The sequence below is a fragment of the Nelusetta ayraudi genome, unplaced genomic scaffold (genome assembly GCF_046127955.1).
Source record: "Nelusetta ayraudi isolate G7.1 ecotype Tasmania unplaced genomic scaffold, CSIRO-AGI_Nayr_v1 ptg000011l, whole genome shotgun sequence".
Taxonomy (NCBI): domain Eukaryota; kingdom Metazoa; phylum Chordata; class Actinopteri; order Tetraodontiformes; family Monacanthidae; genus Nelusetta; species Nelusetta ayraudi.
The window spans coordinates 19,817,389-19,838,059 of NW_027466061.1; the positions used below are offsets into that span (position 1 = coordinate 19,817,389).

At 42.1% G+C, this 20,671-nt stretch overlaps 1 protein-coding gene across 1 annotated transcript; it reads left to right on the forward strand.

The window, feature by feature from the left end:
• Window positions 1–576: 576 nt before the first annotated feature.
• On the forward strand, window positions 577–19,808 carry LOC142885366 (uncharacterized). Its single transcript, XM_076021755.1, has 48 exons — window positions 577–651; window positions 2,923–2,975; window positions 3,843–3,869; window positions 3,980–4,048; window positions 5,025–5,105; window positions 5,368–5,427; window positions 5,643–5,708; window positions 5,855–5,932; window positions 6,028–6,081; window positions 6,461–6,565; window positions 7,250–7,312; window positions 7,409–7,477; window positions 7,647–7,715; window positions 7,815–7,883; window positions 8,010–8,081; window positions 8,161–8,217; window positions 8,301–8,372; window positions 8,625–8,687; window positions 9,085–9,153; window positions 9,461–9,520; window positions 9,622–9,678; window positions 9,849–9,860; window positions 10,179–10,241; window positions 10,385–10,456; window positions 10,593–10,643; window positions 10,739–10,810; window positions 11,153–11,206; window positions 11,288–11,362; window positions 11,541–11,606; window positions 11,680–11,748; window positions 11,852–11,923; window positions 12,202–12,267; window positions 12,428–12,481; window positions 12,571–12,636; window positions 12,750–12,818; window positions 12,905–12,979; window positions 13,087–13,158; window positions 13,670–13,732; window positions 14,014–14,067; window positions 14,161–14,220; window positions 14,346–14,417; window positions 14,656–14,709; window positions 14,944–15,006; window positions 15,196–15,270; window positions 15,489–15,528; window positions 15,771–15,822; window positions 16,239–16,653; window positions 17,482–19,808. The coding sequence occupies exons 2-48, from the start codon at window positions 2,928–2,930 to the stop codon at window positions 19,045–19,047; spliced, it is 4,830 nt and encodes a 1,609-aa protein (XP_075877870.1). The 5' UTR covers window positions 577–651; window positions 2,923–2,927; the 3' UTR covers window positions 19,048–19,808.
• Window positions 19,809–20,671: the final 863 nt, after the last annotated feature.

Genomic DNA, 20,671 nt, shown 5'->3' on the forward strand with positions numbered 1-20,671 from the left:
GACTTCCCGCCAGTTTACATGCTGTTTGTTCTGAACTACTTTACAAGGGACTTCTTTAGGGCTTGGTGTTGTTAGGTAACTCTAACACAGCAACATTACAAAATCAGAGACAATTCAGTTCAATATCAGTACACTGTTTCATTTCAGTTTGATAACAATCAATCTCTTTTAGTTAAAAAAAAAATAATAATAAAAAATGGGGAGTGTTTTTAAAATACCGAACCAAAAACATTATATTTGTGAAGCAATGGTATGTATATTGGTATAATGGTTTGTTATTTGTATTGGTGCTCAATGTGTTTTGCATTGCAACGCAACTGGCACTCAATTTGCTCACAGTGTGTGCAGCTACTGCAGACATCCAACTCCATGCAGATTCCAGTACCATCACAGTGGGAGTAGGGCAACACTCAAGAAAATTGATTACAATGCATTGGTGAATCCTAAACACATTACGTGCTTCCTTTTCTATTTTCGACCTGTCCCTATGAAACGCACTTTGTTTACATGTGGTCACATGAGTCAGACTGGAAGCCTGTTTCTGCCCCTCCCATTCCCACAGGTACGACTGGCCACGCCCTTTTCCCCAGGTGAGTTCATTAGAGCCCGACAAGTCAGGAAGAAGCACTTCATATCTGCCTCAAAACCGAGGTAAGACATTCACTTTCAGTGTGTTTTTTTTTATTTTTTTATTTTTTTTATTATTATTTTACTAGACTATAAGTGTTCAGAATGCTTGGTGTGGCAATTGGTCCCTTTATACAGCACATGGATCTGTGACAGACGCTCTGTAGACTAGTGGCGTTGAAGATGCTTTGTTCAACGTGTAGAGAGACTGTTGCTTTTGGGTGTTGTCGGAAATTCCTGAAATGAAGAAATTACAAGAGGGCACGGCGTTGACAGGTTGAGAGTTTGTCAGTCGCTTTGGCGTTGAAGCCAAAACGTTTTACAACAGACATTCGACTTTAGAATATAAATAAAGTTATAGCCATAAATGTACGTGTATACAATCGTCTAACTTAACCAGCGGGAGTCCTTACGTGCAGGCCTGTCCACACAGCCTTGACCTCGTGATCGTGCAATCCAACTCATAACACTGCCAGTTTTATTTATTCCCCCCTATTTTCTTATTTGTTGTAGCCTTCAAGACAGCAGCTACGTCCATTCTAAAAGTGGCACGTATTGCAAATTCTGGTAGCATGTAAACAAACTGGGTGACTTACCAGGCGGGGCTAGAAAATGATTACAGTTGTGCGTGAACTATCTTCTTAATTTAATTTAAAGGACCTTTAGATGTATAATTCAACTGTCTGTTGTGTCTATCTGTGATGACGAACTAGCCACTTGTCCGAGGTGTAACCCCGTGCTCTGGAGTGCAGCAGAGGCGGAGAAAGAAAATGGATGGATGACTTCCTCTAAATATGAAGTAGTAGAAGTATCACATGATTAGCTGCTCTACATATCATTGCGTAATCAAACTAATAAATTGAACGTAAAACGCTCGGCAGAAGCAGCAGAAGTGACGTGTGTTGTGATTTAGGAGTTTCGGGAGTGCTCTTGAACGCCCCCCCGTGTACAGATGTTGTGCGGTCGGTTCGCTTTCAGGGGTGCGTTTAAAAGAATGCGGTGACGGCGGAGGATCCTCCTGTGCCCTCAGCGCTGCCTCCCAGCTCTCTTCTCACTCTGCCTCCACCGTCTCTGATTGACCGTCAATACTGCGTGCGGTGAGTGTCATTTTGGTCGGAGGACGGTGAACTACGACGACGGCGATGACGACGCGTGTGCATGTTTGAATCGCTCCAGTCACTGTTTTCCCGGTGTTTAAAAGTCGCAAACTGTTCGCAATGTAAAAAGTTGTGTCGGTGCGGAGACTCAGTGTTGAGCCGAGCGACCGACTTCCACTTTAAGGAAATGTGATTTGTGGGACTTCTCCAAAAACACCCGGGCAGTAAGAAGATTCTGAGGCGTTTCTTGCCGGGTTGACTAATCAACAAAAGTGGCCTGTTCCGCTCATCTCCTGAAACAGCTGGACAAAAACATTACCCGCCCCCGTGTTCTCTGATGCTGCAGGTTAGAGTTATCAAGTAAAATCATTTCTTTGGTGTGCTTCTTTTTTTCTTTCTTTTTTTTTTTGTACTTGCAATACTGTGGCAACTGACTTCATTGGAAAAACAAAAGAAAAGAAACTGAGTTGATCATTTCAAAGATCATGTAACTGATTTTTCTTAAGGATGCTGATCGAAGAGGATTGGCGTGGTTGACCTCAATGGCCATTTTTATGAATAACTAATCATAAAACTAACTCTGTCCTGTTATTCTTTAGAGTTACACTGCTTGAATAAATTTACATGTGTTGTATAATTTGCGTTTTTATTTTCTGTTTTGTTATGGCTTTTTAAAAAAAAGAAGATTAAACAGCTTAACTTTGCACAAAAACTAGATCATCCGATCAGATCTAATTATAAGACTAAATGTTTTTTTTTTTAGAGATCTAAAATGTATTATCGTGAAATCACGTTCTGAGAGCGTAAACTATATCTGCACTTGCACTCATTACCTCCTTATCATAAGTGGGAAAACTGAGGACTTGATGACCTTGAGAAATGTGATTGTGTCAAGACAGAATGTGTTTTGGGCAAACTTTTCTTCCTGTCGACACTGTAGCCGAATGTCTTACCATTTTGAATGATGTTCTCCTTCTGAGGTGCTGTCAAATAAACCCGCAGTTATAGTTGGCGACATTACAGTATTTCAGTTGTGTAAATATTAACAAACAAACAAACAAAACAGGGTAAATAAGTCAAAGTGTCAGATTTCTTCCTGGTCTGGTTCAGTTGAGATTTGAAGTTTAAATGCTCTGATCAAACACTAACAAAATAGCATTTGATCAGTCTTGTAACCAGTTATTTCTCACTGCCACAGGAAAGATGGAGGCCTGCATGATGAAGCCAGGAGTTAAAAAGAAACCAGAGCCGGTGAGAACATTTACAGCTTAAATAAAAACAGCAAACTAATGCGCAATCTCCCCAACATTACCGTTTTCAGCTTCTATGGACTTTAAAATAGCAGCCTCACCAAAGAAAATGCCTGTGGGTTTCAAGAAAGGAGAGTCGCAGGAACAAGCAAATGTGCGCTTATTCGCAAAAAATATGGAAAGACAAAAATGAATGGAAATCTCAGAATTAAAGAAATATGTTTGTGAAAGCCACATCACCTGCCTCATGTGCCGCCACCCTCACTGTAGATTGGCCCTCAGCACATTGGCTTTCTGCAACAGAGACCCACAACTACTCGCTTCAGGGGCAGTCCTCTCCAATATCTCTGGTGCACAAAAAAATTGCATCTCAACCAAAACATAGTCTTTTTCTGCTTCTGATTTGATTGGTGATTGGCAATTATCGCCACCTATTGGACCGGCGTGTATAGCGGGAGATTGGCGGGGGGGGGGGGGGGGGCCCTGAACACTTCAAAGGCAGAATCTGATGACAGCTATGGCAAACTGTGGTTCAGGTGTTCTTCTTGTTCTTCCACCTTCAGGGAGTAGACTCGCGGCGCCACAACAGGTCGAGCATAAGTACTGTATTGTTTTCAGTCGTTCCCAGCGTATTCGTATAAACGTGAATTTTTTCGAGTGCGGTTTCGAAAATGTGCAGTTTCAAAAAAATCTGACTTTGTGCAAGCGGCCCCTGAGAATCAACGACTCCAGTCACCCACTTTTCAACTTCAAGTAGTTCACACTCTCATAAACAGCTCTCCCAATCCTTCAGTAGGGGCCAACAAAGGACCATCTGTAGAGTACTCTCAAGTTTTACCCTGACTCATCTTTTTTTCTCTTTTCACAGCCCAAACCTCCTCCAAAGCCTGCAGAGGTAGTTTGCTTAGATTTAGGGTTTATTCACCTACATTAAGATTTCGTCAGTACAGTTTTAACATATAGAGGCAGAAAGTTTTGAAACTTGTCCATCATTTATTATTGCAGAGAAAGAGAAATGACTTGGAGAAGCTGGACAGGCCTAATCCCCAGGCGCCTCCTCGACCCTCAGACATCGTAAGTGGTTTCTGAGGTTTGGAAACTGCTGCTGTTGGCCCTGTTGCCTTCAGGATTAAATAGATTAGAAAATGACCTTGAAAATGAAAAGGCTAATATGACCAACACAACAAAGAGCTTTACAAATAGTTGTGTGTCAAGGACTGATTGAGGAAGTTTCAATTCACATTTCACTTCCCTTTATGAAATATGACAATTAACGAAAGTGTAGCAGTCTTGCCTTGTGTTTGTAAAATAGTCTCTGACTCCTCTAAGAAGGCTTCGTCAGATTGGCTTGATCTAAGTTTTTTCTGTGACGCCTCAAGTGTTTATTCAAACATTGGACCCTTTAAAGTTGTATCAAGCAATTTTCAAATTCTGATGTTTCTCGGCATTGACGTCATACACACAGACTCCAAAACCTTTTTTGTTTCAAACTGAGCAACACTGTGAGGAGCCTAAGGCAAATGTGGCATTTTACTGAGAAACATATAACACATAAAACTAGATAAATGAATTCTGTTGCCATCACTTCTCAGCTTAGCAGCTAAAGTAAAGGCTCTGTTCAGATGTCTGTCTGCCTTTTTTTTTTTGTGCAACTACAAATTGCAAAAAAATGAATTTGTCACAGCGTCACAGATATAAAACAGGGGAAAGCATAATAATTAATTTGCTTAATCACAATCTTTCATAGATTTTAAATAGATTATCTAAATCACTAAATAAAAGAAGAGAGGAAAAATGTCTTTAAAAGTCTCCAAACAGACTTGACGTGGTCAGATTTATGTTTTCTGTACTGTAACTTAGTGGCTTAGCGGCCGGATTGAAAACAAAATGCAGTGAGGTAAACAATACGCTTTTTAATTTTTTTAAATGTATTTTTTAGTGTTATTTGAATCTCTATCCCTCTTATAGATCAAAATAGTCTGGTACCTGTTTTAAATGTAAAACACTTTGGGATCTGATCTGCTAAGATTTTTATTTTCACCTGAATCAGGCCAAAGAAAACCTGAATCAAAGGGAGACAAAAGAGAAACTGAACAAAACTCCTGTGGTTCCACCAAGATCAAAAGACAAGGTGCTGTACATACAAACACGTTATATAATAGCTCTCATCGGTTCCTTTTACCCTTTAAAGTTACTCATGTTAAAGGTGAACATGAAGTTAATAGAAGCTTGCATCTGCATGTTTTCTGCTTTACAAAGATGAGTAATTATTATTCAAAGAATCACCCAATTTCTCATTAGCTTTCACATTTTTGGTGAAAATATGTTTTCATGTGTCGGGGATTATATGATTTTTTTTATGTTTATCTAGCTGTTTATTTTTCCATGCACAGGAACGTGTCTCCACTGCCACAAACAATCAGTACAGGTCAGACAAGAGTGAAGAAACACAGGTAGACACACACACACACACACACACATGTTGACTGCTGCTGTTGCTTGTTTTTATGCACCGCTCAACCACTGCTCCTCACCTCCTACATCACAACTCCATTTACAACAAACAATCATGTGCTTCTGAACATACCGCAGAAATCATAGAGCTACAGAACCCAGATCTGTTATCTCCATCTTTGACATCTGATGTCTCATACGTCTTCTGTTCTAGGGCACTCCGGCATTCCATGTTGGAAGGTTTCACCGAAGCCAAAAGGAAAAAGTCCCGTCGTTCACTGTAAGTTCTGCTCCAGTGTGCGTGAAGATAAGAAGTATGCATCATGAAAACAATATAATTCATGATTAATTCATTCATGCGTTAATGTGCTGAGTCAGCATGTGTTTTTGTCGAGTGTCTCTCAGGTGTTTGTCTTTTCTCTCTAGAGCTATGTGACTGGTGACTGTGAGAAAGAAGAGAAGACTGAAGACGTCCCTGCCAAACAGGATCCTAGCAGCAAACAGGTTAGTGTGCGTGTGCATGTGCGTGCGCATGTGTGTGTGTGCGTGTGTCTCTGTTCTCCTCTCAGTTCCTTTGTGACATGTGACTGTGATGTCAGCAGGGCATTCTTAAGGGAGTAATGAAAGGTTTGCAGCTGAAGTCATCACCAAAGGTATGAAGCACCACCTGGCCTGGTGTTTTTGCTGTAGGTGGTGGGCTCAGTACACGACTGATCATGAGTTGAATGGTGGAAAGGATTTTGATTCAAACATGTCCATAACCACAGAGACGATGTCACAACATTGTAATAACAAGTCCATTAAAACCTTCTTTTTTTTTTTAACACACTGGAACTGCACAGAACCAGTGACGCTCTTGTGTCTCGGCCTTGACTTGCCCTTTACTCTCTCACCATCTTTCATTGTTTCAATAACTTGACATTCTTACTACCGTCTGGTTCGAAAGCCATGTCTCAGTGCAATATTGGTTTCTCTGACTAATTTATCCTATTCTGTTCCATCGTCTTGAATGTTTTTGGTTTTTTTGTGAAGGCCAGCACAGATCCGAATGCAGACGGCAACACAGAGGAAGAGTCTTCGGAAAAAGAACAATCTGCAGAGAAGAACAAGCAACAAAAGAATGCAGAACCCAAACAGGTTGGCGGTTGATAGCAGCATCTCACTGACGTCTACCAAAGGGATACCAGCTCTGCTTTTCACCCTTTAAACACAAGAATTTTACAAAAGAATTGGTTGTTCTGGAAACAGTGGGCTAACTTGACTGACCACAGAGCTCTGAGGTCCAAATGCCATTAAATATTTCTAGCCAGAACCAATTATTGTAGGACCAATCCGGCAGTGTGTCAGCAACTATGGCAGCGATTTACAGGAAAACAGGAAACAGGAAGTAAACCGCTTGCTTGCAAACCACATGGCCAGGGCTTGGGTTGTAGAATGTCAGAAGTTTAATCAGAACGTCATGTTTCCTCATTATTGAATAGTACAATAGAGCACTAAAAGCTTTTCACTCCTGGCATTTGTGGCAAGCTTGCACCCACATGATGCCTGCTGCTGATGAGTGCACTCATCTAGACTTGAAAAAAAATCTGATCGTCACACTTTGAATGTGCTAGACCATGTTTGCTCATTAGCCTCAGCGAGTATTTTGAGGCACCACTTGGTTTTGCAACATGGGGAAAATTCCAGCTGCAATCTGCAAAGGAACACTGATTTAACAGTTTTATTATAACAGAATTCATCATAGTGAATTCTCAAAGAGCAGTAGTTCCATTTTTGTTTCCGTTTGGTCAACTGCACGTTGAGCCGTCTGTTTTTGTTCAGGAGAAAGGAGGGCTGATGGCTGGAATCTTCTGGAAGACTCAAAAAGAGAAGTCGCCGGAGACGGTTGAGTCAAATTTGTTTTTTTTTGTTTTTCAAAAGCTCATCAGTTAATTTTCTGCCATGCGTGTGTGTTTCTCAATGTAATTCTCTCCTTTTCAGGTCCAAAAAGCAGACAGTGACAGTGAAGATACAGAGGAATCAGAAAAGAAAAGCACTGAACACGCCAGTGTAAGCGCTTTGGCTCATTTGCCGTTTTCATTGAATTTTTTTTCTCATAAATAAACACATCATTACGTATGACTGAGTCAGTTGAGGATTCCTGCTTTTCATGTATATTTTTTTGTCTATTTTTTTTAAAGGAACAGTTTAATGTTTTTAAAATGTGATGTTTTAACAGGAAAAGGGAGGCCTATTTTCAGGTATCCTCAAAAAGTCCAATAGAACAGCAGATGACACTCCAGCACAGGTAAGCAACAAAAAAAAATTTTTTTTCCTTTTTGATTCCTCTTTCCTGTATTACTGACTCACCCCCCCAAACCCCCCACCCCCTTTATTGGTGTTAAAGGAGAATCTGAGTGGGAAAAGTGAACTTTCTGCCAGCAGTGACAGTCTGTCTGAGAACAGCAGCAGCAAGGTGAGGAGCTGCGATAGGAAAGATAGTGATCTTTATTTACAGTGCACACAGCCAGACTGTCTCAGCTAAAGCTTAACATGACCATAATGAGTCTTTCACCATGGTTGGGCTTCTTTTCTGCCTTAGGAAAAAGGAGGAATATTCAGCGGAATGTTCAAGAAGGCCCCAAAACCAACTGACGCTGCTCCAACTGACAGGGTGAAGTTACAAGAAACAAATTGACTGGTCAGGCCGGTTGACTTGGAATCACATTAAAGCAAGTTATTCTGTGTTTTAGGGCCAACAGCCCCAGTCTGACAATCTATCTGGCAGCACTGAGAATCTGAGTGAAAAGGTAGTGAGCACAGGAAGTGAGCAGAATGTCGTTGTCCATGTCAGTCTGCCAGTCAGCTATAATTCAAATTCATTTCCCTGCAGGAGAAAGGAGGTTTTTTCAGCGGGATCCTTCGAAGATCTCCCAAACCTCCTGAAGACGAAACACAAGGACAGGTAAAGATGATTTTCACACATCAGAAGCTCCAATAATCAGAGAACATACTGTCTGCATCACACTCATTTTCCACAACAGGGAGTGTTCGAGAATCATCAATTATTATATAAATATATATGGTAGAGCATATGTTTATGGTTCTATAAATATTTGGTTCTATGGGCAAATAATAACACATGAGCCAAAAACTAATGACATGATTTTAGATTGTACTGTTTTTGTTAAATGATGTTTGATTATCTTTGCATCAGGACAGTCAGCTGCTGCAGGTCGGCCAGTCGGACAGTAATGAGGTGAAGAACGAGAGCGCAAAGGTAGGAAGTCCAGAGTGATTTGAACAAAGAGAACGAGAGAGTCTCCTGTCTTTACTGTCTTTCTCCATTAAAGCTGTTGTACATATGTTTCTGTGTTACCATTTGCCAGAATTGAGATTACCGTAGTTTGTGAATAGGGGATGAACACTATTTAAACACTGCGTTCATGCATTGACCAGAGATATCTCAAACTGCTCTACGACTTCTGTACAGTGGAGTTCAGAAGCCTTTCTGCTATTCCCGCCTGAAACATTTTGTTTTGTGTTTGTTCTTCAGCTTTACAAAATGTCTTCATTATTCAGTACAAACTCTCAGGGTGGCCCCTGGAGTCATTGAACTCATTTATTCTCAGTGCAAATATGAACTGTAATGAATTTCTCCCTTCCTAATGTCCCAGGAGAAAGGGAGCGTTTTCAGTGGCATGTTCAAGAAATCTCCCAAACTATCAGAGGCTCCACGTCTGCAGGTAAAACACAGAGCTGGCTACTGCAGGATAGCAGCAATAAGGACATGGACAAAACAAGGGCAAGCTTCACTGCTGCGTCCACCCCTGACTGCATGCAGTTGTCTTCCTCATTTGTCTCAGAACTGTGTGTGTGTGTGTGTGTGTGTGTGTGTGTGTGTGTGTGTGTGTGTGTGTGTGTGTGTGTGTGTGTGTGTGTGTGTGTGTGTGTGTGTGTGTGTGTGTGTGTGTGTGTGTGTGTGTGGCTGCTCTGACGGGGAGTCTCTCTCTCTCTCTCTCTCCCTCTGTCTCTCTCACTCTCTCTGTTCAGGGTGCAGGATCGCTGCGTGCTGAGCTCTCTGCCAGCTCTGACAACCTATCAGAGAGCAAGGTGAGTCTTCATCAAACAGGTGGCAGCTGGACGCACCCACAGACACCAAGTCAGTGCAACAAAACACCTTTTTACTTTCCTCTCTTTTCTTAACTCTGCAGGAAAAAGGGAGTTTGTTCAGTGGACTCCTCAAAAAGCCTCCCAAGACACCTGGAGAGGTGCCTTTTCTCCAGCACCCATGTTGCACACACCTTTTTTGGGGGGGCGTGGACAGATTATCATATTATGCATAACTGTAGCCAACAGACTTCTCATTTTTCAAAACCAACCTGTCTTAACAATTATTATTATTATTTTTTTTTTCATTCATCCTTCACTTTCTGTTCAGGTTACTGTCCAGGTTAGGCAGATCCCTCATGAATTCAGCATGAACACACAATCAGATTTTGCTTTTGTCGAGTTAAATGTGTGCAGGGTTATGATGCTTATACTGGGCGTCCTTTAATTTCAATTCGTTTAAATTGTACATCCCTCCATTGTGAGGACTGATTGGATTGAACATACAGTCACACACAGTCACTGTGACTCTATAAGAAAATGTTGTGTCTGCAATGCTCTTTAGCGTCATTGATTATTTCCTTTGTAAGAGAAAAGAAATAATGTTTGTATGCCAATGTGACCCCGCTGCTCCCCTTGACTGGCTGTATTGTTCTTTCAGGAAAACCTGGACAAACAGAAAGATCTCTCTGGCAGCAATGACAGCCTGGCTGAGAACACAAAGGTCGGGGAACATGTCTCATGGTGTTGACTGTTTTTTTGTTGTTGTTGTTTTGTCTCAGTCAATGACTCCAAAGGCATTTGACAATTGTCAAATTTAAAAAACGATGTAACATTGAGAACCTGACGGATGAAACCTTGTTTCAGGAGAAAGGTGGGGCTTTGACTGCAATATTTAAGAAGTCACTGAAACGTTCGGAGAGTCCTCCCTCAGAGGAAGTAAGCTGTGCTTTGTTAGTTTTCATTTCCTGATATCCCCTTTCACGTAAAAAAACGAACCTTGTTGTGTTAAATTACTGAAAAAGCCATTACAATCATGTCACTGATCCTCACTTCTTCTTCAACCTCTTCTCAGGAGACATCCGACGTTGAGCACTCAGATAGTGAAACTTTGAAGAGCACTAAGGTGACATTTTCTCAGTCATCATTTCAGAGCGAGGATGCGATCGTCTTCTTCTCTAAAATAAATAACTCTTCGTTTGATTTGATTGTTTGTCTCAGGAAAAAGGGGGGATATTTAGTGGCATGTTCAAGAAGACTCAAAAACCTGCGGAAGCTGCACCATTGGATGAGGTCAATGCACTACAATATTAAACCTGTTCTTCTTTTCTCGGGTTTCACTGTAATATTTGCTGGGTGAAGAGAATACTTATATTTACAGAGCTGTTAGAGTTTTTCGAGTAAAGAAATGTGGAAGTGGAAAGTTGTCAGAGAAATCTTGTTTGGAACGATATTTCATGATATCAAAGTACAGGTTTTGCACATTTAATACGTTTCTACATTCAATGACTAATAGAATTCCTAATATGTTCAAATTAAAGTCTTGAGTAGTGGCTATTAACAATTAAGACAATTTCATTACAGCTAAAATATGTTCTCAGTAAAAATTTTCAACCCCACTCTCACTTTTTACAGGAGTCTCTTAACAAGCTCTCAATCAGTACCGAAAATCTTCTTGAGAGCAAACAGGTCAGTGGGTCAAAGCCATGATGATCGGAGACTATCAACGCAAGCATGAAAGACGTCTCACTCTTGTGTCTCACTCCCCAGGAGAAAGGTGGAGGCTTGTTCAGTGGACTCCTGAAAAAGACTCCCAAAGCATCTGCAGAGAGGCCAGAGTCACCGGTGACGTGGCCTTATGTTTCCTGGATGTTTGTGATCTGAAGATGATTTTCCCTTTGTTCTAAAACATGGTGTGTGTGTGTGTGTGTGTGTGTGTGTGTGTGTGTGTGTGTGTGTGTGTGTGTGTGTGTGTGTGTGTGTGTGTGTGTGTGTGTGTGTGTGTGTGTGTGTGTGTGTTCAGGACAGGGACGTTGAGAAGGAGCTTTCAGCCAGCAATGATGACCTGTCTGAAAGTAACTCCGCCAAGGTGAGCAGCAGGACACAGGAAAGGCTTAAAAGTTCCCTGAAATACTCATTAACAGCATTTTTTGTTTCACCAGGAAAAAAATATTTTCAGCAACATGTTCAAGAAGCCACACAAACCAATGGAGGCCGCCACAGCAGTGAAGGTACTTCTTGTCTGATTCAGTTTTTTTAAAGCAGAAGTTCTTCTGAAGACAATTCTTGACATGTGTGAGAATTGACATTAATGTTTGACATGTTCTACTCCAGGAGGCGGAAACAACAAGTGAAGATAAATTGTCTGATAGCTGTGAGAATCTCTGTGATTCCGCTGCCCCGAAGGTAATGTTTTGTCTTTTCTTCCATTGTTCTCATTCTTCATAAAGATCACAGCACATGAAAAGAACCTTAGGAAAAAAATGATGCCTTCTTCTAGGCTTTAAATTTGCAGCTCATTAAGATGGAAAAGCCAGAGGTTAAACATTTAAATGTGTAAGAAAATGAAGCTCTGCCATCATTTTGAGCACGTTCTCATTTTTTTGCTCTGCACCTTGACAACAAATGTAGCTGTTTGATTGTATTGTGTCAACTGGGGAAACTGACAAAACCGTGTGTTTTAGGAGAAAAAGGGAGGCTTTGCAGGACTCTTTAAAAGGTCAGCCAGCATTGAAAACCTGTTTGATGAGGTCAGTGACATGACACCAATCTGACTTGATTTCAAATAAATGAAAACATGTCATGGCTAACTTGCTAAATCCACTGTACTTTCTGACCATGATACCGCATTACCCCTATTACACGTGACAGGAGATAAATGTATTAAATGACTTTATTCTCACCCATCAGGAGAAAGGTGGCCTGTTCAGTGGACTCATCAAAAAGAAAGAGACATCTGCAGAGGTGACTAGTCACAGCATCACCATCTGTAGTGACTTTTACAATGACTTTCCTGTCAATGATATGAACTATGAGTGTATGTCTGGTTGTAGGATAAGGAGTGGCTGAAAGAGTTGACAGCAAGTAATGAGACTCTGTCTGAAAACAGCGGTGCCAAGGTAGTGACCAAACCAAATTTCAATGAATGATCCATCAGCCAGTGAGCAGTGCAGTGACCAGTAGGTGGACAAATAAAATCATTTTCACACTTTGCTTTTCTGCCGCCTGACAGGAGAAAAGTATTTTCAGTGGCATGTTTAAGAAGGGCCATAAACCAGCAGAGGGAGCTCTCGCGGACGAGGTGCGCTGAAGACCCTGAGACCTGACCCAGGTTCCCACTTTGTCGTTCGTCATCACGACTCATGTGATCATTTCTTCTCTGCTCAGGAATTAAACCCAGACGAGGCCAAGAGTCACTTATCTGCCAGTATGGAGAACCTGTCAGAAGCAGCCACATCAAAGGTGTTGATTGCTGCATCACGCTCAACGCTTCACACGTTTGTTTTGTTTTTTTTTCTTGCTGAGGATAATAAGTAACCGCAAGTGTGTCGCTATATGATGTGTTTCAGGAGAAAACTGGGGGACTGGCAGGGATCTTCAGAAGGTCTCCCAAACCGGCTCCACGCACCATCGTCATTGAGGTGAGCAGGAGACTTTGTTCTACTCCGTCATCCCTGGGAATATTTGGGGTTGCATTTTTTTTTTTTTTTTTTTTTTTTTTCTTTGCAGGATTTTTACCATAGGCACATAGAAACTGATGATTGCAAAATTTCCCTCGTATTAGCATGGCTGTTCTCCTGATACTTGCCATTCAATTGTGCTTGCTCCTTTGCCGGCCCATTGTAGATAAGAAGGCGAAGATTAAGCTGCAGCGGCTATTGATCGACTAGCTTCATGGTGGTAAATGTCCACCAGGGAGGACATAAAGTATCACAACATCATTTTTTTTTATTTAACATTTGAAACAGAAGACAGTGTAATTTACCTCAAATTATGTCTTTTTTGCATTTTTGTCAATATCCCCCATAGTATATCTTGAACATGTAATTATGTAATGACTCAAAGTCACCATTCCAAAAAATGTACCGATCTCGCAATCTTAAAGAATGTCTTCTGACAATCCAAGAGACTGGATTTGTTTTTGTTTTCCAGGATCCTCTCATGAAGTCAAAGGAATTGTTCTCCAGCTGTGACAGCCTCGCAGAAACTGCAGAGGTGAGAAATTAAAAAAGCTGGCGATAATGTTGTAAACACAGACACAGTGTTGTCGGTGCTCTTTAACGAGATAATTACGGTTTTGATTGTGTGAAAACACAGCTAATATTGAGGCAAAGAGTTTTGTTTTATAATTCTTTCCCCCAAGCAGACGTTACTCTTCACTCACCAGAAAATAGTTTTAATTTATTTAATTTATGAAAAGTTTTACTGTGAACATTTTCGACTAGTTTATGATGCTTTGTTCTCTGCTCATAATGTATTTTAAAATCATTGTACAGGACGAGCTTGGTCGATTTTCAACCAGCCAGGATAACCTATTAGAAACTGCAAAGGTAAATATTTTTGTTATGTTTTACAAGAGAAGAAAATGTTCTCTAAAAATTGAGAATCTTGCATAATTTTTTGAAAAAAATAAAAATAAACAGGAGAAAAAAGGTGCATTTGGGGGAATCTTCAGGAGGATGCCTAAAACACTTGAGCACCAGGTAAGATTGTTGTGATATTAAGACTTCATTTCAGTTTCGGTCAGTGGGGTTGCATATAAAAGAAACCAACGTTGCCATTTCTTCGCTGCCCTGTAGTTGTGTCTTACAAGTGTCTTCATTCACAGGAAAGTGAAGATGTGAGGCCTCTGGAGGGAGGCGGTCTGAGACGGAAGAGAACCATCAAAAAGAAAAAACGAGTATGTTCTTTTTTTTTTAACACATTGCACAGAAAAAGCAGAGACTCTGCAAAGTAAAGCAGGAAAAAGCAAAGTGTGTTTCAAAGTTGTTGTTTTTTTTATCATCTGTACATGTAATTGTGTGTATAGCCCCTTTTAAATGATGTGTAAAATCACTCTTGCGCTGTGCACTAAACTTTGTTTTTTTCTGTTGTTTTTTTTCCTCATAAGTGGTTTTGCCCGTCTGTTTGTTTTCCAGGTCGTCTCTTTCCGCATCAAGAAAACTCTCACCAAGCCTCCAAAGCCTAGTCAGGTTTGCATTCATTTCCTCTAACTGCACTTGTTATGTCTCTGCTCAGCTTATTACTCCACTGCCACTCTCAACAGAAAAAAAAATCTCAACATATCAAGATTATGTAGAACCGGCCTTTAAATCTTCATAGGTCCAAGAGTTCTGCTTGATTTCTGTCATTTTGATGCACCTCATCTCCTTTTAAATGCATGTTTCTTTTGGTTGTTCATTCATTATTCGGGTTTCCTCTTTAAGGATTCAGACAAAATGGCCCTGATTGAAGAGTCTGTTGAGCTGCAGGAGATTAACCCCTCACAGGTACATGTGATATCAGTATACTCAAATCAGGCCTGTATGCAAACCGTAAATGTCTGTTATTGTTTCCATTTATTTAAAAACCGAAAACACATACCTTGATGAATAATGTCACGTTATTCATTCTAATGAGGTGGTTGCACAACTATAAACTGTTTGAAGCTGCCGATTAACCTCTGCTGCTGTTTCAAGGAGAACTCGGTGGTGGTCCAGCCGGTTGAGATGGCAGCTTATCCAACTGAACACAACACGGCGGAGGCTGAGGAGGTGAGAGACTTTCAGCGGCCTCAGTCCTCTGAATCATCTGCATGAGCATCTAACGCAGACTAGGACATCAACAACAGCAGATTTGTTTTCAGACGAGCATGTTTTTAATGAGATGGATCAGGAAGGACGTGTGTGGGAAGCTGTTTTGGAGCTGACCGCAGAAGCTTTGCTGTTTGATGTCATTGTTCCACTTTTCTAAACTTGAACTTCTTTTTCAGGAAACTGATGAATTGATGGAGTGGTGGAATACAGTCAAAAGTTTGTATAATTGTTCAGTTGTTTCTTGTTATTAACCATGAGGGCTGCACATTATGTTCAAAGTTAATGTGAATAATAACATGCACCATAGCACTTATCGCAGAGAACCACTTGAACGGAGGGAGTTGTGATCAATGTACCTTCAGTTCACACTTTGTGTTACAATATAGTTCAAGATCAGATGGGTTTTTTTCCCAATTGAAAATAGTCAAAAAATGAACTAATGAATTTCTCTTCTTTAGGTTGGGCAGAGTGGAACGAGAACTCCAATTTCCGGGAGGGAGATGAAGAACTGTAAGCACTGATTGTCATCTTGAGTTGACTAATTTTGGCTATGTATAATTTTGCCTATATGTCAGTCAAAACCATCTTATAAACACATCAAATTAGACTGTATAAAAGCACAGCTACATGTCTGAATGTAGCTGTAAAAACAGCACACACAGCTGTACTATTGCAAAAACACTCTAGCTACAAAGTTTAACCCTAAAGCGAAAGAAGGCTGTTATCGATTCAATAACCTTTACTTTTGTTATACCTTCAGTTAAATAACTGCACGAGTCATTAAAAGATGATCAGCTCCTGTATAATCCCCATTTGATGAGGATACATCCTCTTGAGTTCAAGTCTTCTTCTTCTTTCTCCTCGTCTTCCTCTTCTTCTTCTTCTCCTTCCTCTTCTTCTTCTTCCTCTTCTTCTTCTGTCCTCAGGGCTGTAGAGCAGGCGGCGGATCGCGTCTACATGGCAGCTCGTCTCTTTGTTCGCCTCTTCAACCAGCGGGGGGCGTCCTTGCAGCATCGCATCCTGGAGCTTGTAGCTTTGGCCGACGCTGCCGACCAGTTCCACAAAAAAACGGTGAGCGCCGCCGTGGGCGGAGGCGTGGCCAGTGTGGCGGGCAGCGTGGCCACCATCACAGGCCTCATTCTGGCTCCTTTCACTTTCGGCGCCTCAATCATCGTCACGGCGGTGGGGATCGGCGTGGCCACGGCGGGCAGCATCACCTCCGCCACGGCCAACATCACAGACACCGTCCACTCCAACATGGATCGTAAGAAGTTGGAGAAGATGATCCAGGATTACCAGGATGAGATCAAAGTCATCAGAGAGTGTCTGGAGTTTGTACAGGTGAGGGCGTCTTAGCTGAGGGCTGGAACACACAGTCACAAAGTGCTACACAAGTCCAATGAAGACATAGAAAAGCTGAAGTATTTGCACAGTTTATGGTGACTTTGACTTTACATATCAGTAAAATTTCCAATTGAAGCTTTTACTTCATTTGCTTGCTCTACTTATCAGCCTTTTTGAAATGGCCCGTGGACACCGGCACCACTGCTAGCAAGATGTCTTTTTTTCTTTGCCCTAAGACTACCTCGACCCCAGCTTGCTGTTATCACCCGTCAAACCAATGGGAATACATGGAAGCATCAGTTCTAAAGTAGAAGGGTTAAGTTGGGGCAATTGGACTTGTTCTTGTGATCTCAAGACGCAAGAACAATGACTGAGATGACTGAGAACCTTCACAGACATCAGTTTTACCATGAGGCTAAAACCAGTCATTTTTAAGGAAGACTGTAAACAGAGGCTAAATATGCTTGTTTCTGGGGCACTCTTTTTTTTGGATTTGTAATCACATGATCATAATCACAGTGGAAATGATCTCCAACAGGACGTTAACCTTGGTGGAGGTTAATGTCCTTTCATTTAATGAGGGATTACGTACCGTTTGACCACTGTCACACATTCTGTTGGTTTTTAAATGCTTAAAGACAAATATGAGCCGCATTGCTTTATTTAAAAAGGTTCCTCAAAGTTTCCAGAAACAGCATTACCTTTTACCATAGTCCGCTGATGTTTTCTGTGATTAACTGATTATCGTTGATGAAAACACAATCACCATGATCTCCTCATTTTTAACCGTTGCCTTACCCCCCTTTTTGTGGTGTGCTCTGACAGGCGGGTATGGACACCCTGCAGGAGTGGGACTTTGAGAAATACTCACAAAGTGCTGCCAAAAAGGCCCTGAACCACAACCTGAAGCACGTGATGAAGGAGGGTGGCCGTGCCGGCAAGGCCCTGATGATCAACACGGACAAGCTCATCAGCACTGTGCAGATTCTGGGCGCCGCAGGTGGCGCCGCCAAAGCAGCCCAGGCCATAAGCGTCACTACGGGGGTCATGTCAGCTCTTTTCCTGGCTCTGGATGTTTTCTTCCTCGCCAAAGACTCCCATGAGCTCCGCAAGGGCGCCAAAACTAAGTTTGCCACCAAGATCAGGGACGTGTGCAAAGAGCTTCAGGACGGCCTCCTGGAGCTTAACAAGGTCAAGACCCAGCTGCAGAAGACCATGGATGGCATTGAGGTGGAGGAGTACGAGGAGATGCAGGAGGTGGAAGTGGAGGTGGACGACGATGACCTTGAGAGCGATCCGAAGAAGCTGGCGGAGCTCGACCAGGAGCTGGACCTCATGGAGCAGAAACTGGACCAAAAGACAGAGGAGGAGCACAAGAAGAGCGAGGAAGCGTCAAAAGTTAAAGAGAAATCTGATGAGGAGAGTTTGAAAATTAAAGAAAGTCTGAAAGACAAGAAGGAAAAGGGGGAAGAGGAAAAGGGAAAGGCGGAAAGCAAAAAGGGTAAAAGTGAGACAGAGAGCAAGCAGGAGTCAAAATTGGAGATTGTTAAAGGAGAGCAGAAACAGGAGTCTGTCAAAAGTGTCAAACAAGGAGCAGCGATTGAAGAACCTCAGAAAGGAGCGAAGAAGGAGAAAGAAACAGAGAACCGCATAAAGGCTGCCAAGGACAAGGAAGAGAGCAAAAGAGACAGAGACAGCAGTTCAAAACACCAGGCGGACATGAAGGAAAAGGAGAAAGACAAGGATGCGAAAGAGCCCGCGGAGGTAAAGATCAGGTCGGCTGAATCAAAACGAGGGGAACGCGGTGAAGCGCCGCGTCACGACCGAGTCAAACCCGAGAGGGAGAGCGAGAGGAAGAAGGGCAGCAGGGAGGAGAAGGAGGTGGAGGGTGCAAGCACGAAGAGGCACAGCAGCAGGAGCGACAGAGAGAGAGCTGACCGGGGACGGAGGGAGGTGGAGAGCTGGAGGAGGAGGGAGGAAGAGGAGGAGAGAGGAGGGCAGGAGCGGAGGGAGAACAAGGAGGCGAGGGAGTCCCAGAGAGGAGCCAGGAGGGAGTCTCACCGCGGGCAGCACGCTGCGCCACCAAGGCCAGAGGAGGGGGGCGCCAGAGAGCAGCCGTCCTCCAGGAGGAGGAGCAGCGGCCGCAGGGAAGATGAGTCGAGGCGGGAAAGCAGAGAGGAGAGACACGGGAGTCGCGTGGAGGCCGCGAGGAGGCAGTTTGAGGCGCGGGAGGTCGGCGGGGAGCAAGAGGAAGAGATGGAGGAGGAGGAGGAGGAGAGAAGGAGGAGGAGGAAACACGGTGGGGGGAGTCAGAGGAGGGACAGGGAGGTGGGGCAGCGAGGGTCTCGAGGACGGTCCAGTGTGCTGCTGGAGGACGGCCTCTACATCTAGCCGCAGACAGCACGCACTCCTCCAATATAGCCCTTCTCGCCATGGGGGGTGGCTACTTCCTGTGGCGCATCGGGGTGAGATTACACCGGCGTCGTGCCGACAACACCAGCAATTAAAACAACCAGTTTGTGCGTTCAAATAAAATAAAATAAAATTCTTAGGCTAGCTCAGGTAGCAGTGAGATGTTAATGTTACAATAGACCTGGTGCACTTTAAAGCAACACTTTTTTTTTTTTAATGATTTATTAACTCGTAACAAGGAGAATGTTACTTCTGTCATTGACACAGCGCCCCCCCAGCGGGTCGGATGTAGTACTGTATAATTTGTCAGCCTGCCCACGAGGGCAAGCCCTGTGTTACTGCAATGTTTGACACCTGCAGCAAGGTACCTTGATTTAGAAAGTTGGCTCACTAGTATGATTGACAGGGTAAATGGAAATGGAAATGGAAATGAAAACCTAGGTAGTTCGATACCAGACCAGCTGGGAGAAATGTAATAATGTCAATGTTGTCCCAGGGGAAATCTAATTTTAAAGTCGAAAAAGAACCCGACATAATGTTAAGCTAGCGTGGCTTTTTTCGTGTCATTGTGCTAAAATTGCATGTGATCCCTTTTATTTAATTTTCCTTGTACTTGCTGGCATTGTCTTAAATGTTATATGTTCATTATTTGTTTGTTTTCTGAAAATATTTTTACGGTGTTGGCTTCTTAGCAAAAGTATAAACAATTATTAAAAATGTATTTCATTACTATCTGCTTATGTAATTCTTATTGCTTGTTCAATTTTTTGCTTTTTCATATCACTTGACTTTCATTTTTGGCAAACAAGTTTGTTTTTTCTTCTTTTCTATCAACAAAAATAAAACAACAACAACAACAATCTGACGTCATGCTCCATCCCCCATGACCCTCTCAGCAGTTGCAAATTGGCATCAATAGGGGGAGACAGAGTCAAGATCTTCAAAATGTCCCACATCGCTGAGTACAGGGGTTCACACACTTTTTCCAACATGCGAGCTACTTATAAATTATACTATACTACTATGTAATACTATATACTATATACTATATAATACTATAAAATTGGAAAACATATTAATTCAGCAGTCAACATGTTCCAATGTGCATGTATGTTTATCCTTGCACAGCAAATTGTTGAGGTTATATCAGCCTATGTTTTATTTTATCAGTAAAAGTGTTTACGTTAAGATGTTTTGCTGTATATTTTTGTCTTTTTCATCACATAGGTTAGGGGTAATTGGGCGTGTGTGTGTGTGTGTGTGTGTGTGTGTGTGACGTAGACGTTTTGCTAGCAGGATCTCCCAGGATCTGCGGTGCGTGCGCACTTTAAAGCGCATTTTCCGAGCGGAGGGAGGCGTCTCGCGTGGCGTCTCGATGAGTTTACGCGAGGATTGCAAGATCGAATGGTCTCATTCAAAATGCAGGTATCTAAAGTATACATTGATTTTGTTCATTATAGTTTCATATTTAAAATGAAATCTGCTTTATGTCTACTTTATTTGATCTGAACATTGCCGAAGCCGATACGTCACATTTACGTTTCACTGTAAAATACAGCACATATAAAAACAAAATCCAGCACATCGTACATTATGACGAAAA

Excerpts from the sequence above, each read along its gene's own strand:
- LOC142885366 (XM_076021755.1), top strand. The coding sequence starts at position 2,928 with ATGGAGGCCTGCATGATGAAGCCAGGAGTTAAAAAGAAACCAGAGCCG. Across the intron at positions 6,082-6,460 it reads AGCTGAAGTCATCACCAAAG|GCCAGCACAGATCCGAATGC; the intron begins GTATGAAGCACC and ends TTTTTTGTGAAG. Across the intron at positions 15,823-16,238 it reads CGGGAGGGAGATGAAGAACT|GGCTGTAGAGCAGGCGGCGG; the intron begins GTAAGCACTGAT and ends TTCTGTCCTCAG.